Below are 13,336 nucleotides of genomic sequence, written 5' to 3'. Positions count from 1 at the left end.
TGTGTGACTGGTAGACAGAAAACACTTTTTTGTGTGAATGATGAAAGGGGACGAAGCACTTTGAATAGTGTACAACGCACCTAAAGTCGACTGTTGTCATGATTTGAAAAAACTTTATTTTGTATAATTCACCATTTAGCCTTAGAACATTTTTCACTGATTCTTCTTCTGCTGTTATATTTTAAACCTTTTTCTGTTTATTTCAGTCTCCCAGCTGAGCTGTGACAGTCAGCAGGAGAAATCAGGCTTCCTGACTCTGGTCCAGTGTGCGCTCCCACTTTGTATTCATAGCCACAGAACAGCTCTTTCAATCTTTGAATGTTTACAAGTCACACACTGCAAAATCTCCAGTAGAGCAGAGTCTACATGTGTCCACAAACTACCAGCATTTCTAGTTATTTTCCAGTGTTAGAAAACCAGCACGTGTCCAACAGTGGACACACACAGACACCTTTGTAGTGTCAATGTAACACTGGTGATTCTGCAGCTACGCGCTATAATGTTATATTTATCTGAGATTTACAGCAGAAAAAAAGTCCCACTGAATCAGTTTTTTCTTCTGATTTTATAATATTACATGAATTAACATAATTTACAGTTAATTACTTGTTCCTGGTTATTACTATAAAGTTTGCAACTATTTCTTCATTTCTTCAGAGATTTCCCGTCATGACCGAAGGACGTCGCAGACGGCAGTCGATGTGGAGCAGCTAGCTAACAAGCTGCAACTCCGGAGTTGCATCACTGCATGACACAGAAATATTTCTGGGACTTTTGAGAGTGTCCTGATGCTCTCAATCTTGTGTTTCGTTAACAGTAGTTTTCAGTGACCTGATGAAAAGCTTGTGCAGCGTACAGACCGACATGTTTTTAATGCAGGAATTCAAAATAAGTGACCAGAGTCTTGCAAACATATGGCTTTTTATTTAACTGAATGAATATTGTAACATTAATTCAAAAGAAACATGAACATCTATCCACATGTCTCGGCTTTTGCTCTTTTTTTAATATGAACGAATCCAAACAACAGACGAGCGCGACCTTAAATCTGAGCCATCGCGTTTAAATACAGACTGAAAGGAAATATGCAGAATACCGAGCAAAACCAGGACAGTAAACCAAATCAGGAATGTACAACACAGTGTTTATGTTCACGTAAAGAAACGTAATGTTAGTGGTGAAGTTCTTCCATTTTACACAGCTTCTTTTCTTTTGGTGTCTTTCAGCACAAATTATTCACAGAATCTACAGCTCAAACATTTTGTTTCCGGCTCTTCGTGTAAGGTGTGCTCAGGGCAAAGGGCCAGATTCAGAAACTGCATTTTGTCTTGATTATTTCTCAGTGTTTGACTCTTTCACAGTACATCCTTCCTGCCTCCAGAGGTGGCATCTTTCTGCCGTTTGTCCAGTCGGTGAGGTTACTGCAAGGAACCACGCGAACAACATCAAGTCTGGCTGCGTGAGAACATTTCTTTACAAAAACACCAACAAAAAACAGGATTTCACCCTTTCAGTCAACATTCCTATATATTTTACTGTTTTAGGCCACGCCCACGCCTGAATACTGCTGTTAAAAACGATGAAGGCGAAGACCAGGCGGACCTCTTAATACTGCATAACCCCTCCCACAACACGAAGGGTCCGGACACACACGCACACGCACACACACACACACACACACACACACACACACACACACACACAACTGTGAACTGAGAAGAAATCTTTGGTCAACATTAGCAGTTTGCAACAAAGAGAACAGTGAAGACAGATCATAGAAACACCGTACAATAACTTATTGTTCTACCTCACAACACAATAGCTTTTCAACAGAGACTGTTTTGCTGGGACGAGTGAAACGACGAGTGTAGGAGTTACTTCACTACGGCTTCACGGGGCAGACGTGGACGTCCGACGACAGAAACACTGGAAGAGAAAAAACACTTGCAGGATTCGACAACACAAGGAAAACTTTAGTCCACACGGATGTTTTTTTAAAGGGCTCAAAGGAAAACCAAAATAAATCAGCACGACGCCGAAACCAACTGGCTGACCTGCGCAGGTTTTGGTTGTTTTAAATGAATTTGGTTTCCTCTCTGCTCGTCCCTTTCTCGCCTACAGTAACGGATGAATGACGGCGTGATGTTTCCAAAGTGCTAACGGGTGAGCCTTCTTTATTACGCGCCCAGGAAAAACAACAAAAGAACAACTTGGACAAAGTAAACGTTGGCCTTTGAGGTCTACTCCTGTTCCATGGGGGAACCCGAGCTAACAGCCAGGTTCCTGTGGAGGTTCGGGTTCTGGCTGTGCCTGTTCCTGCTCCGCACGGAGGAGAACGACGTGTCGCAGCCGGGGACTTTACACTTGTGAAGAAGTCTCAGATGGACAGTCTTGTAATGGGCTCTGAATGTGCCCTTGTTGCTGTAGACCTTTTGGCAGACGTGGCACGTTATTGGAGATCCACCCCCACCTCCCTGAAGCCCTCCTTGTCCTCCCTCGCCACAGCCCAGGGTCCTCCCCCCTTCGAGTGCAAGCTCGTCGCCCCCGGGCCTGCCCACGCCGATCCCATCGCAGCTTTCATCGCTGTCCTCCACGGGGAGCGCCTCCTCCTCGTCTTCCTCGGCCCCCTCCCCTTCCTCGCTGCCGGCTCCGTCTGAGTCCCAGGAAGACTGAGCGCTGCCACGAGGCGGGGCAGAGGATGAGGTGCTCAGGTCCAGGACTGCCCCATCCTCCCCGCTTACGCCGCCTTCCCCACCTCCCAATCTCTGAGTCTCTCCCACCGGAGACGCCTCGGCGCTGTCCAGAGCCGTGGACATTTTGCTCATCGGGAAGACCAGACCCATGCGGTTGTGCCCTCGGAAGATGACGGAGGTCTGGCCGCTCGGATCCCGGTGGGGCGGGTCTCGGTCCCGCTGCTCTTGGCAGTACTCCAGCCCGGCAGAGTCTCTGTCTCGACAAAGGGAGGCGTGAGAGTAGAGGGCGTTGGCCGGGCTGAAGGAGTCTTTGGTCAGCAGCTTGTGGTGCAGGTTCAGGTTGGCGCTGTGTCTGCGGGTGACAAACAAAAATGACACTGTGAGTGTTTCAGTCAGTTTACCTCAAAATTTCATGTGAAACATTTATTGTTATTGCAGCTGCACAAAGAGTGATGAGCGTCCGTCTGCATGCGAGCGCACATCGCACTGACAGAGAGGGCTATCCGAGTTTGGATCACTTTTGGAAGGTTTGGATAAAAAGTGTCTTCAGTGTTTTTAACAAGGTGACAAGATTTCAGGTGACTGTGGCTGTTTTCCTCAAACATTAACGCAGGGCAGCGTTCTTAGCCCTCTGCTGTGGTTTGGGTACAAAGTGAGAAGCACCTTCAGAAATGTAGAATTGCTATTAGCTGATGGAAGTTCAGTTCAATTCAGCACCAAAACAATACAACACAGCAACGATCACTTTATCCAGTAAAGACCCAACAGTCAGGGGGAAGCAGTAGGCGACACCGGGGAAGAAAAACTCCCACAGAGGTCACACTGCTGTTCTGTCGCTATGGTGATGCTAAACTGTCCCCTTTCAAAGAGCGAGAGCTTGAATCTGAGCAGGCGAGGTTTTTCCTCTCCACTGTCACCAAATGCTAGCTCACAGGGGGTCATCTGATTGTCTATTGATGTTTTACACTATAATGAGCCTTGAGGCGACTGCTGTTGTGATTTGGTGCTATATAAGTACAAATGGATCGATCTGTATCTGTGAGACGCAGCCAGCACGAGAACAGGCTGTCATCACACACGTACAGTCTTTACCCTGTGAGCGCCAAACCCCGACTCTGTTTTTGATTGACGAGACTCGAGGACACAGTTTGCTAAAGCAGATGCACTTTCAGCTGCACCGTCAGTGCGAACAGATGCAGTTTGTAACGTTTCCTACAGATTCATGAATACAGAAACCTGACGTGGTGCTGCACAGACATGCAGGCTGCACTTTTGTGACTTTAAGTTGTTGTTGTTTATAAATACTCGAACGTGCACTTGTGTCAGGAGGAGAAATCGAGCGCCTCTCACCTGTCTCTGCTCCTGCGGGAGGGGAAGGCGGCGTTGCAGCCGTCCACCGTGCACATGTGCATCTCCTTCAGGTGGACGTTTTGGTAGTGCATCTTGACGCTGTAGGGGTTTTTGAAGTTCTTGCTGCAGATCTCACAGTGGTGCGGCAGGACGGCGTCGGGATCGAGGTGAGATAACCCCGAGTCTCCGTAGTCATCTCCGCAGCCATCGGACGCCTCCCTCTCTGTGAGCTGGAGGCCGCCGCCATTCGTCAGCCTGTGCTCGCCGTCGTCCCACTTGAGTTCTGACATCTTGTTGAGGCCGTGCTCGCGGTCCTCCCTCTCTGGGTCCTGGCAGAGCGAGCTGTCATCACAGTGATTGTCCATCAGCCTGTTTTCGAAGGGGGAAGACGCGCAGGTGATGACGCCGGTCTCGGCTAGCCTCGAGCCGTCGTCTTTGTCCTCCCTCTCTGTCCTTTCTCTCTCCAAACTTTGCTCTCTCTCCATGTCTTTGCCCTGGTACGCATCTCTGGCTTCCTTCTCCTCCCCAGCTTGTCTTGTGCACAGACGTCCTTCCTCTTTGTTACCGTCGCACTCGTCCTTGTCCCTGCCGTGTAAGGGAGCTTCATCCTCGGAGCTGCTCTCCTTATCCTGCTCGTCTCGCTCCACCATCTCCTTTTCTATCTTTATTGGCATGCTGGACTTGCGAGACTTTTTCTTTGGTATCGGGTCAGTCGTGCAGGGCTCGGGGGCTGTGAGGGGTTTGACGGGCACAGAGGAGGACAGCAGAGGAAGCGAGGGCAGCGTTCCCGGGGTGTTGGCGAGCTCAGCCGGGGTTACCAGGCTTCTGTAGAAAGGCAGGACTGGCTGGACTGTTTTTAAGTTGGGGAAGAGGATGCCGCTTTGGCCCATGCTGGGGAACGAGCTGCTGTGGAGCTTGGAGCCAGAGTCCATGTGGCTCACCATGTAGCTGGACACCGATTTTTGGCTCTCTGCAGAGCAGATGGAGATGGGGGTGCCGTATTCAGGCCTCTTCTCTCCTTCAGAGCTCTCGTCAGCGGACAAGTTGCTCCGCAGGTCTTTGTCCCGGTTGTTGCGGTTCATGGGCATATGGAGGCGTGGGTTTGGGTTGGCACTGTGGCGATTGCGGCTGCGCAGCGAGCTGAACACCATGTTGCAGCCCTCGATGGTGCACTTGTGCTTGATCTTGAGGTGCACTGCGTTGTAGTGGATTTTCAGCGTGCCTTTGTCATAGAACGTCTTCTCGCAGGCGTTGCAAAACACACGACCCTTCTTCAGAGAGCCTCCTCCGGCGATGCCTCCCGAGACGCCACCGCCGCTCCCGTTTCTGTCCAATGAGCGCAGTTTGCTCTCCGGTGACATCTGGGTCACGTCGGAGCTGATGGACGGCGTGCACGGTGTGGAGGGCCCGTCTGAGTAATTGTCACTGGTGGAGAAGTCCTCGGCCTCGATCTTCGTGCTGGCGGAGAGGCCGTCCGTCGGCTTGTCTCCACTTCGGTCGAGGTCAGCTGAGAACGAGATGGCACCGGAGCTGAGCAGCGTGCTCTCCGACGGGTGCGACAGAGAGGGGTGATTGTCCCTGAGCAGACCGTCCCGCCCCTGAACGTCCTGCCGCTGGCCCTGCTGCTCCATCGGCCCGCGGCACAGCGGCTGGTGCTGCTGATGTTGCTGGTGCTGCTGTTGCATCGCCCCCGTGTGCGAGCCCAGGAACGGCGCCGGGACAGAGCCGAGCAGCTGGAACGGCAGCATGAAGGCCATGCTGTTGATGAAGTTCTCGAAGTGGTGCATGCTGTTGCCGCTCAGCTTATCGGTCTTGGACGCGGAGAGGTTGGCAGCCGTGCGGGGGGTGTTTCGCTCGATGAACGTGCGGATGTCGGAGTTGGTGCGGGTGCTGGGAACCAGCACTGCCTGGCCCTCTTTGTCCTGCAGAGCCATCAGCTCCACGATGGATTTGGTCTCCCCGAAACGCAGGAACTGCTGCAGCGTGGCGATCTCCTCCTCGAACGTCATGATCGCCCAGCGGTCCAACACCTTCCCCGCGACATCCTGCAGAGAGAAGAGAGGAGAGGGCAGAGGAAGTAGGAGAAAGAAAGGAGAGAGCGGTTTCATCATCGGCATTAAAAGTGTCTGCTGGCTTGCTCATACATATTCACACAGTGGGCTGCACGACACACCTTATAAAGCAGATTGGCAGGGCGGCTAAATAAAGGAATCAGATGGAGTGTTAATGCGAGCGGGCAGCGCAGAACCCCGAGAAAGCTCATTACGCAGACACGCAGCGCTTCATCTCGCAGGTCATTTCTCTTCATTTAAATCATGTGGATGTGCCTGCTCTGCATCGGCAGGACACACACACGCACGCGCACACTCCCAAAGGCGAGCGCAAATAAATACGTGCACAACATACCACACACACATATCTGCGGCGAGGGCGGGGGGAGCAGAAGGCGCCGTGCATTGATCAAGCGGGTCCTCTCTGCCTCAGCCTGGCTGTAATCACATGTGAGTTTGGGGGTCTTTGAAAGTGAGGAGCGGCTTCGTGCCATAACCGCGATTAATATTTCATCACAGAGCATTCATTGGGTGCCTGTCGAGGATTCTGACTCTACGTTCGCCATTAGATGAGCTAACATGAATTAAACGCAGCCCAGCTTGAATACTTGATGATGTACTAATCGAAGTGAGATCTGTGTGCGCGCCTGACACGGCGCCTGCAGCCTCGGACCCGGCCGGCTTGGCGCCGGCTTGAGAGGAAATCTGGAGCAAAAGACATAATGTTTACAAATGTAGCGGGCAGTTCGGAGACCTCCCCGAGCCCGGTGGTACCGCCTCGGCGGGGCACCGCTCGTGGCATCGCTTTGCCGTGGCACCCCCCCGCCCTTTCCTGCCTGGCGTCAACCATGATTTTCTGACTCCCCCTCCTCCCTCGCCTTCCTCAGAAATTCCTTCAGTCTCTCCCTTCATGTACTCGCGGGCTGTGGTGGTGTTTCTCAGGTGTCCCGCTCACACGTCTATCCAGGAAAGTGTTTTAACTTTGTTTTTCGTCACTGCGGCGGCCGAAAAACTGAGTCTGAACACAACCCGAGTCCACAAAATGCTGGAAAAACAGGAGGAAATGAAGGCGTGATATTTAAAAATATGCATTGATATTGTGTCGTAATGCATGACCAATAATATGAGAAATAATCGTTCTTGTCTCACAGACGCTCATCTCCTCCATGCACTCAAAAACATGCAGTACACAAAGTTGTAGATGATTATTTCAGGTTTCCCCGAAAGAGATTTTGGCCACAACAAAACTGAATCCAACAGCTTTCTAATTAAACTAATTAAATTAACACTTTTACCAGCTACATAACATTCAATTCAACTTTATTTATACACAACAACAGTCGCCTCAAGGCGCTTTATACTGTAAGGCAGACCCTACAATAACACATACAGAGAAAACCCAACAATCATATGACCCCCTATGAGCAGCACTTTGGCGACAGTGGGAAGGAAAAACTCCCTTTTAACAGGAAGAAACCTCCAGCAGAACCAGGCTCAGGGAGGGGCGGGGCCATCTGCTGTGATTGGTTGGGGTGAGAGATCACATGTCTGTGCTTATCAAATGGTTACGATTAACAAAGAAATGCACAGATTGTTGTAAAATAAGTGAACAGTCAGACATCAGCCTGCACTTCCTCTAACATCCACTAGAGGCTCCAGTCTCGGGGAGCCGCTCTGTTAAACGTGTTAAACGGCTCCAGCAGAAGATAACTGATACACTCAGAATACGACTGTAAGGAGAGTCTGTGGCTATCAGCAGTAAAGCAACGTCCCCCATCCTGATTTCTTTTGTAAAATTATTAAATTAATTTTTATAGAACTTTTCTTTGTAGAAGAGCGCTGAGCTTAGCTTAGCATAAACCCTGGAGGCAGCTAAACTGAAGTCTTAAACTGAATGAACACCGACGATTGAAGGCTTCTTTCTCACTCACAGAGTCTTTCTAGAGCTTCTCCAGCTGCAGCCAGATGCAGCACAGGTGTCCTTAAATTTGTCACTCATGAGGTGTCCACAGGAGCAGCAGGCACACATGTTTTTAATGTGCAAGCTTACTGTTATATTCAAACATGAACCACGATCAATTTGTGAACCTGATCATCGAATCCCTGCTCCCCTGACTGATGAGCCACACATGCAGGTGGCATTGTGCCGCAGACCGTTGCTGAACGCTAACGTGTTCAGTCAAACCTTTCCTGAAATGTCGCGCACACCAGCCGAGGCTTCTTCAGTCCTAAGCGCTCACCTGCAGCACGTATCCTCGTATGTAGTCCTGCAGCGTCCAGTCGAGCGCGTTCAGGATCTGGATCACCTCCTCCTGCTTCAGGACGGAGAACAGGCGGTCCAGGAGGATCTTGAGGCGGATGGGGATGGCCTGCGTGCCGTACAGCATCAGGCTGCAGATGTCGAACACCACATTGGAGTGGACGATCTCCACCTGGCTGCTCTGGTACATGTGGTGCACCTTCAGCTTGCTCAGGGCTGAAACACAGGGGTCACGTTTGAACAGATTAGAGTAATCTGAGATCACAGAGTTCAGCTCCGCCTGGGCGCTGCATGCGTGTTTGTGCTGCTGCATGTTCACATTTCACATTCCTGTCCGCTCTCTCACTCCGCTTGCATTATTAAATTGAGTTCAAGCATTTATTAATATTTTTTTGATCGAATCTTTGGGCCTAAATGTAACAAATCAAATAAAAACAGGAACAAAAGAAAAAGAATGAAAAATAAATAAACAATAATCTTCATTAAATATTGGACAACAAATAAAATCTGTTCACTGCACTTCAGGTTGCTCAGCAACTTAACCTTTATTATTATTATTATTATTTGTTTTCATTCACCGAACAATTTCCTGTTAGATCGTTTTACTACTTTTTAAATTTACTTTTTATTCTTTCTATTTACCATTTTATTTATTTAGTTTAAAGAAATATATAATTTCTAATTTAAGTTTTATTTAACTAAATTTTAATTTAGCTTTTTTATTATAATACCTTAATTTTGCTTGTTTTTATTCGGTATTATTACATTTTATTTAGATTTTTATTTATTGAACTTCTTTAGTTATTTATTTTTATGTCATTCACTTTTTATTTTAACTCTTTTTTGTCCTTTAGAAATTTGGCTTCTAACTTCGTGCTCTATATTGTGTGTATGACAGAGTGGGTATTACTGGACGATGTTAACTGGAGGGAATAACGCAGCATTCAAGTCTGTGTAGCAGAAATAATCATCAGAACACAAAATGATGGTGATTCAAGCAGAGTGTTGGACACATTAGAATAATTACAGGAAATAAATGTGACTCTCGCTCTGTAAACTCTGACTTCCAGAGCTTCAGCGATCATTAAAATCCCGCTGCGGTCACCCTGTTAGTCCACCATCATCCTCTGTGTTTACGCCACAGAGCGATGACTCTAAAGGACTTTTAAAGCTTCGGTTCACCTAAATCTGAAAGCTCCAGTTCTCCAGATTTTCAGACGGTATCACAATAAAGTGATGAGTGATTGTCTTGAGACAAAAAGCCTTCAGGTGACTCCAGGCGTTACTCTAAGTACTTAAATCACACTTTTCTGGCCTTTGTGAGAACTCAAAAAATGTTTTGTTTTTTTTACTTCGTGCTTTTACTTAAAAAAAAGCTGCATAAATAATATTTAGTGAATAAAATCCTCAGTCAAGAAAAAAGAATTATTTTTGATTTTCTGTTTGCGATTTTCTTTTAAATAGACCGATTGTGTCTGCAGGGCCTGGAAACGTCTTATTTATGTGAGGACGAATGACAGACACCAGCTGGGAGTAATCTGGGATGCACTGCAGGGAGGAGCTCAGGGTTCTGTGTCATCATTAAAATCAACACTTTTTCTCCCGAGTCAGCAAACGTGAAGTTCAGGATTCACGCATGCCAACAAAGGCAGAGGGCCAAACATGTCGCCGTGCGCCGCGGGTTACTCGATTACGTTAAACACGCAGGTTTTCTCTCTGTGACGGTTCCTGATGTTTAACCTGGGTCTGTGTAAAGGCGACAGTGTCATCGCTGCGCTCACTTTTCTAACTTTATTTAAACACGTCCATGTGAACAACACTGTGCAGCTCTGCAGCCACACTTCATGTTGCATCTCTGTTTGAATTTAAACGCCGCGTGGTCGTAGAATCTCCCTGACTACAGCATCCATCTGATGCTCAAAGCCTCCGACTGTGTCTGAACTTCAGCGGTGCTCTGCTCTTCTTTATTAAATTTTTAAACACAGCTCACATCTTATCGTCTCACAGGACACAGCTGCACGTTTCACTTACAGTTAATCTGAAAAATAATAAAACTAAAAACAGGAAGCTACTTTCTTGATTCCATTTTAATGGTTTTATTTGCGAGTCTGTCAGCAAACTAGAAATTAGATTCCTTTGGCACACAGATAAATAGATTCAGATTTCAGCGTGAAAGCTTTTTAAATCAAAGATTTCTGACTGATAATAACGACAAACTCTCGTCTTACCGTGAGCCACCCAGCCATGCTTGCAGTTTTCACACTGCCTCCTCTTCAGCTTCCCCGGCTTGAAGCTGTCACAGTTACAGTTCACCAAAGTGCAGCAGATAGCCTGTCAACACACACACACACACACACACACACACACACACACACACACACACACACACACAGAATTCTTTACAATGAAAGCAGATAGAATCAGATAAACTGCAGGTTTTCTTTTCCTGTGTTGTGAACGGTTTTCCTTACATTAAAACACTGCAGAGGCCTTTCACACATTTAGTCACACTGGATGTGGGAAGAAACGCCAAATTCCTGACATCAAGACCCGACACGACTGATGTCAAGGCCTCTCTGTAATTTTATAAATTACTAAACGAAAAATATTTCATGTATTTCTTACAGAAAATCACCAGTAATTTAACACCTGTGTGGGGTTAAAATGACTGGTAGAGAAACCAAAGCAGATCTGAGCAGCAGAGCGTGGAGATGATCAGCTGCAGGTTTTAAAAAGCATTGAACACATTTTAAAGTTCCTAATGAATTAACAGGCAGGCACTTAATGGCAGCTTTGACTGATAATAAGCGTCAGAGCGCTGCGTTTATTTTTGGTGTTGAAGGCAGTAAAAATAATCAAAGTGTCAAAAACGAAAAATCAGCAAAATTATCAAAACTGTGAAAATGAAACATTTAAAATTACAGTGAATGCAAATTTTTTTTAATGAGAAGAAAGACGAAGGAAAAACTGACACAAGTGAATAAAATGATTATTGTTACATTTGCATTATTTTTAGATTCCAGGTAAGCAGCGAGTCGGTCACCCTGAGTCTCCTCCTCTCTGCTGACCTTCAGGTGGCAATAATAACATCAATAACAACAATAATCATAAAGTATTTATTTGTGCAGTGTTTGGTTTTGTCCATGCAGCGATGCTGTGGCTGCAGAGGAAACCAGGTGAGCGCTGCACCTGAGAGCTGTGGTGCTCTCCAGCAGCCTTCTTGTGCTTAGTGTCACATTAAATTCACATGTTAATGTGCCACATACATATAAAACCTTCTGTTTTTTAGAATTAATTTTAGGATCTCGTCAGGTCGGTTTAGCAGCAAACTCCTCCTGTGCTGCACACCAGCTCGACGATTGTTTAGCTGTTCGTGTGATGTTTTATTCTAGTCTTTATTGATTTGAATCATTGGCTGATGGTTTATGATGAAGTTCGCTTCCTTTCATAATGTGGTTAGCAGATCAGCAGAGTCACAAACATGCTGTTTAACACGTTTTTGTGTTTGTGCAGGAAAAGTGATTAATTGTAATTAGAGTAATTTATGTCCAGCCTTAAAAATCTGTCAGTGTTTCCATAAAACACATGAAGATCATTTTGGGTGTCAAAAATTTTTATTAAATAAAAGAAAATTTGCAAACGTGATCTGAATCTGGAACCCCGACAACAAACCTCCACCTCAGTACGCAGTCAAGGCAAAAAAGAAGTGCTGAGAGTGTGTGTGTGTGTGTGTGTGTGAGTGTGTGTGTGTGTGTGTGAGTGTGAGTGTGTGTGCAGCTTCGCTCTCCTTACAAAGCTACATAAAAAATGTACAATCGCCAAGTTGCCCGTGGAAACTGAAAGAAGGAGCACGACTGCCTTTGGTGATTTCTCCCCCATCACTTCGTGGTTTGCCCCGTTAGCACAGGTGTGTGTGTGTGTGTGTGTGTGTGTGTGTGTGTGTGTGTGTGTGTGTGTGCAGGGCTGCCGGGCAGGTCGGACACACCTGGACTACAAAACCAATCAATGACAGCCTGAGGCGTGCGTGTGCACACACACACACACACACACACACACACACACACACACACACACACACACACACACACACACACACACACACACACAGGGTTCAGAGGGCTCTGTCCATTACCTCCTCAGCTAATGGGATGAAGATGCAGGAAGTGATGACGACAATAATGAGTCCAGTTTTCTGAGGAGCTGCTGACTGTGCAGCGACCTGCAGAGAGGAGCCCTACACTAAAAATGACTCCACTTCCTGCTCTCTAAAAAAAAAAGAGTCATATCTGAACGGAGGAGCATCATCAGATTTATGATCAAAGCCGCTGTTGTTAGCGCTACACGCTGAAAACCTTGGGGTGGCTGCGCTCCGCCACCTCTCTCCCTCCGCATCTATAATGCATGATCAGCAGGGGTTTAGTATACATGAGCAGCATGCTCATCTCCACCAGAGCCCGGTCCCTCTCCACGAGGAGGAAGAGCGTGGGCGGATGGGTAAGGAGCCTCCTCCTCCTCGTTTAGTCAGTTCTACGCTCGAGGCTGGGTTCGTCCTTCACCTCGCGGTAACCTCGCATCGTTAGGACGAATAAACGGACCCGAGGTGAAGGTGGTGGCAGCTACCTGAGCGCGGGGTGGGAGCTCCGGCCTCCGGCCCCGTGACGCCTATCTGCCACCCTGTCTGCACCCTCTCCGCCGGCCTCTTATGTTGGGTTTTACCTCCCGAGGACCACGGCGGCCTCCTCGGGACAGCGGCGAGGTGTGAAAACCCCTTTGCTCATCTCTCAGCAACATAATCCCATCATTACAGAGCGCCGAGACCCAACACGGCCCAATTAGTCTAATCCCGTCTCGCTGTGGGTGCACACACACCCCCTGCTGCTGCCCCCCTAATATACATCTCAATCTCACACACACACACACACACACACATTCCAGTGCTTGCAGTCGTTTATCTTAATTAGCGAGTCACTTCATGAGTTCCT

At 47.6% G+C, this 13,336-nt stretch overlaps 1 protein-coding gene across 3 annotated transcripts in view; it reads right to left on the bottom strand.

Annotated features, from left to right (window-relative positions):
• Positions 1-904: 904 nt before the first annotated feature.
• bnc1 (basonuclin zinc finger protein 1) overlaps positions 905-13,336 on the bottom strand; it is a 32,468-nt gene continuing 20,036 nt past the window's right edge. For all 3 annotated transcript variants that reach the window (XM_085274413.1, XM_085274323.1, XM_085274235.1), the window contains exons 2-5: positions 10,583-10,685; positions 8,335-8,570; positions 4,044-6,088; positions 905-3,045 (exon numbers count right to left, since the gene is read on the bottom strand). In XM_085274413.1, the coding sequence (XP_085130539.1) occupies positions 2,241-3,045; positions 4,044-6,088; positions 8,335-8,544 (3,060 nt within the window). In that variant the 5' untranslated portion in view covers positions 8,545-8,570; positions 10,583-10,685 and the 3' untranslated portion in view covers positions 905-2,240. The remainder of the gene's footprint in view (positions 3,046-4,043; positions 6,089-8,334; positions 8,571-10,582; positions 10,686-13,336) is intronic.

Source organism: Mchenga conophoros, linkage group LG1 (assembly GCF_057382185.1).
Source record: "Mchenga conophoros isolate Kocher_MC1m ecotype Shallow Benthic linkage group LG1, M_conophoros_male_GT1.1, whole genome shotgun sequence".
Classification (NCBI taxonomy): domain Eukaryota; kingdom Metazoa; phylum Chordata; class Actinopteri; order Cichliformes; family Cichlidae; genus Mchenga; species Mchenga conophoros.
The sequence above is the reverse complement of the archived record's forward strand: the minus strand, read 5'-3'. Positions and strand labels throughout refer to the sequence as shown.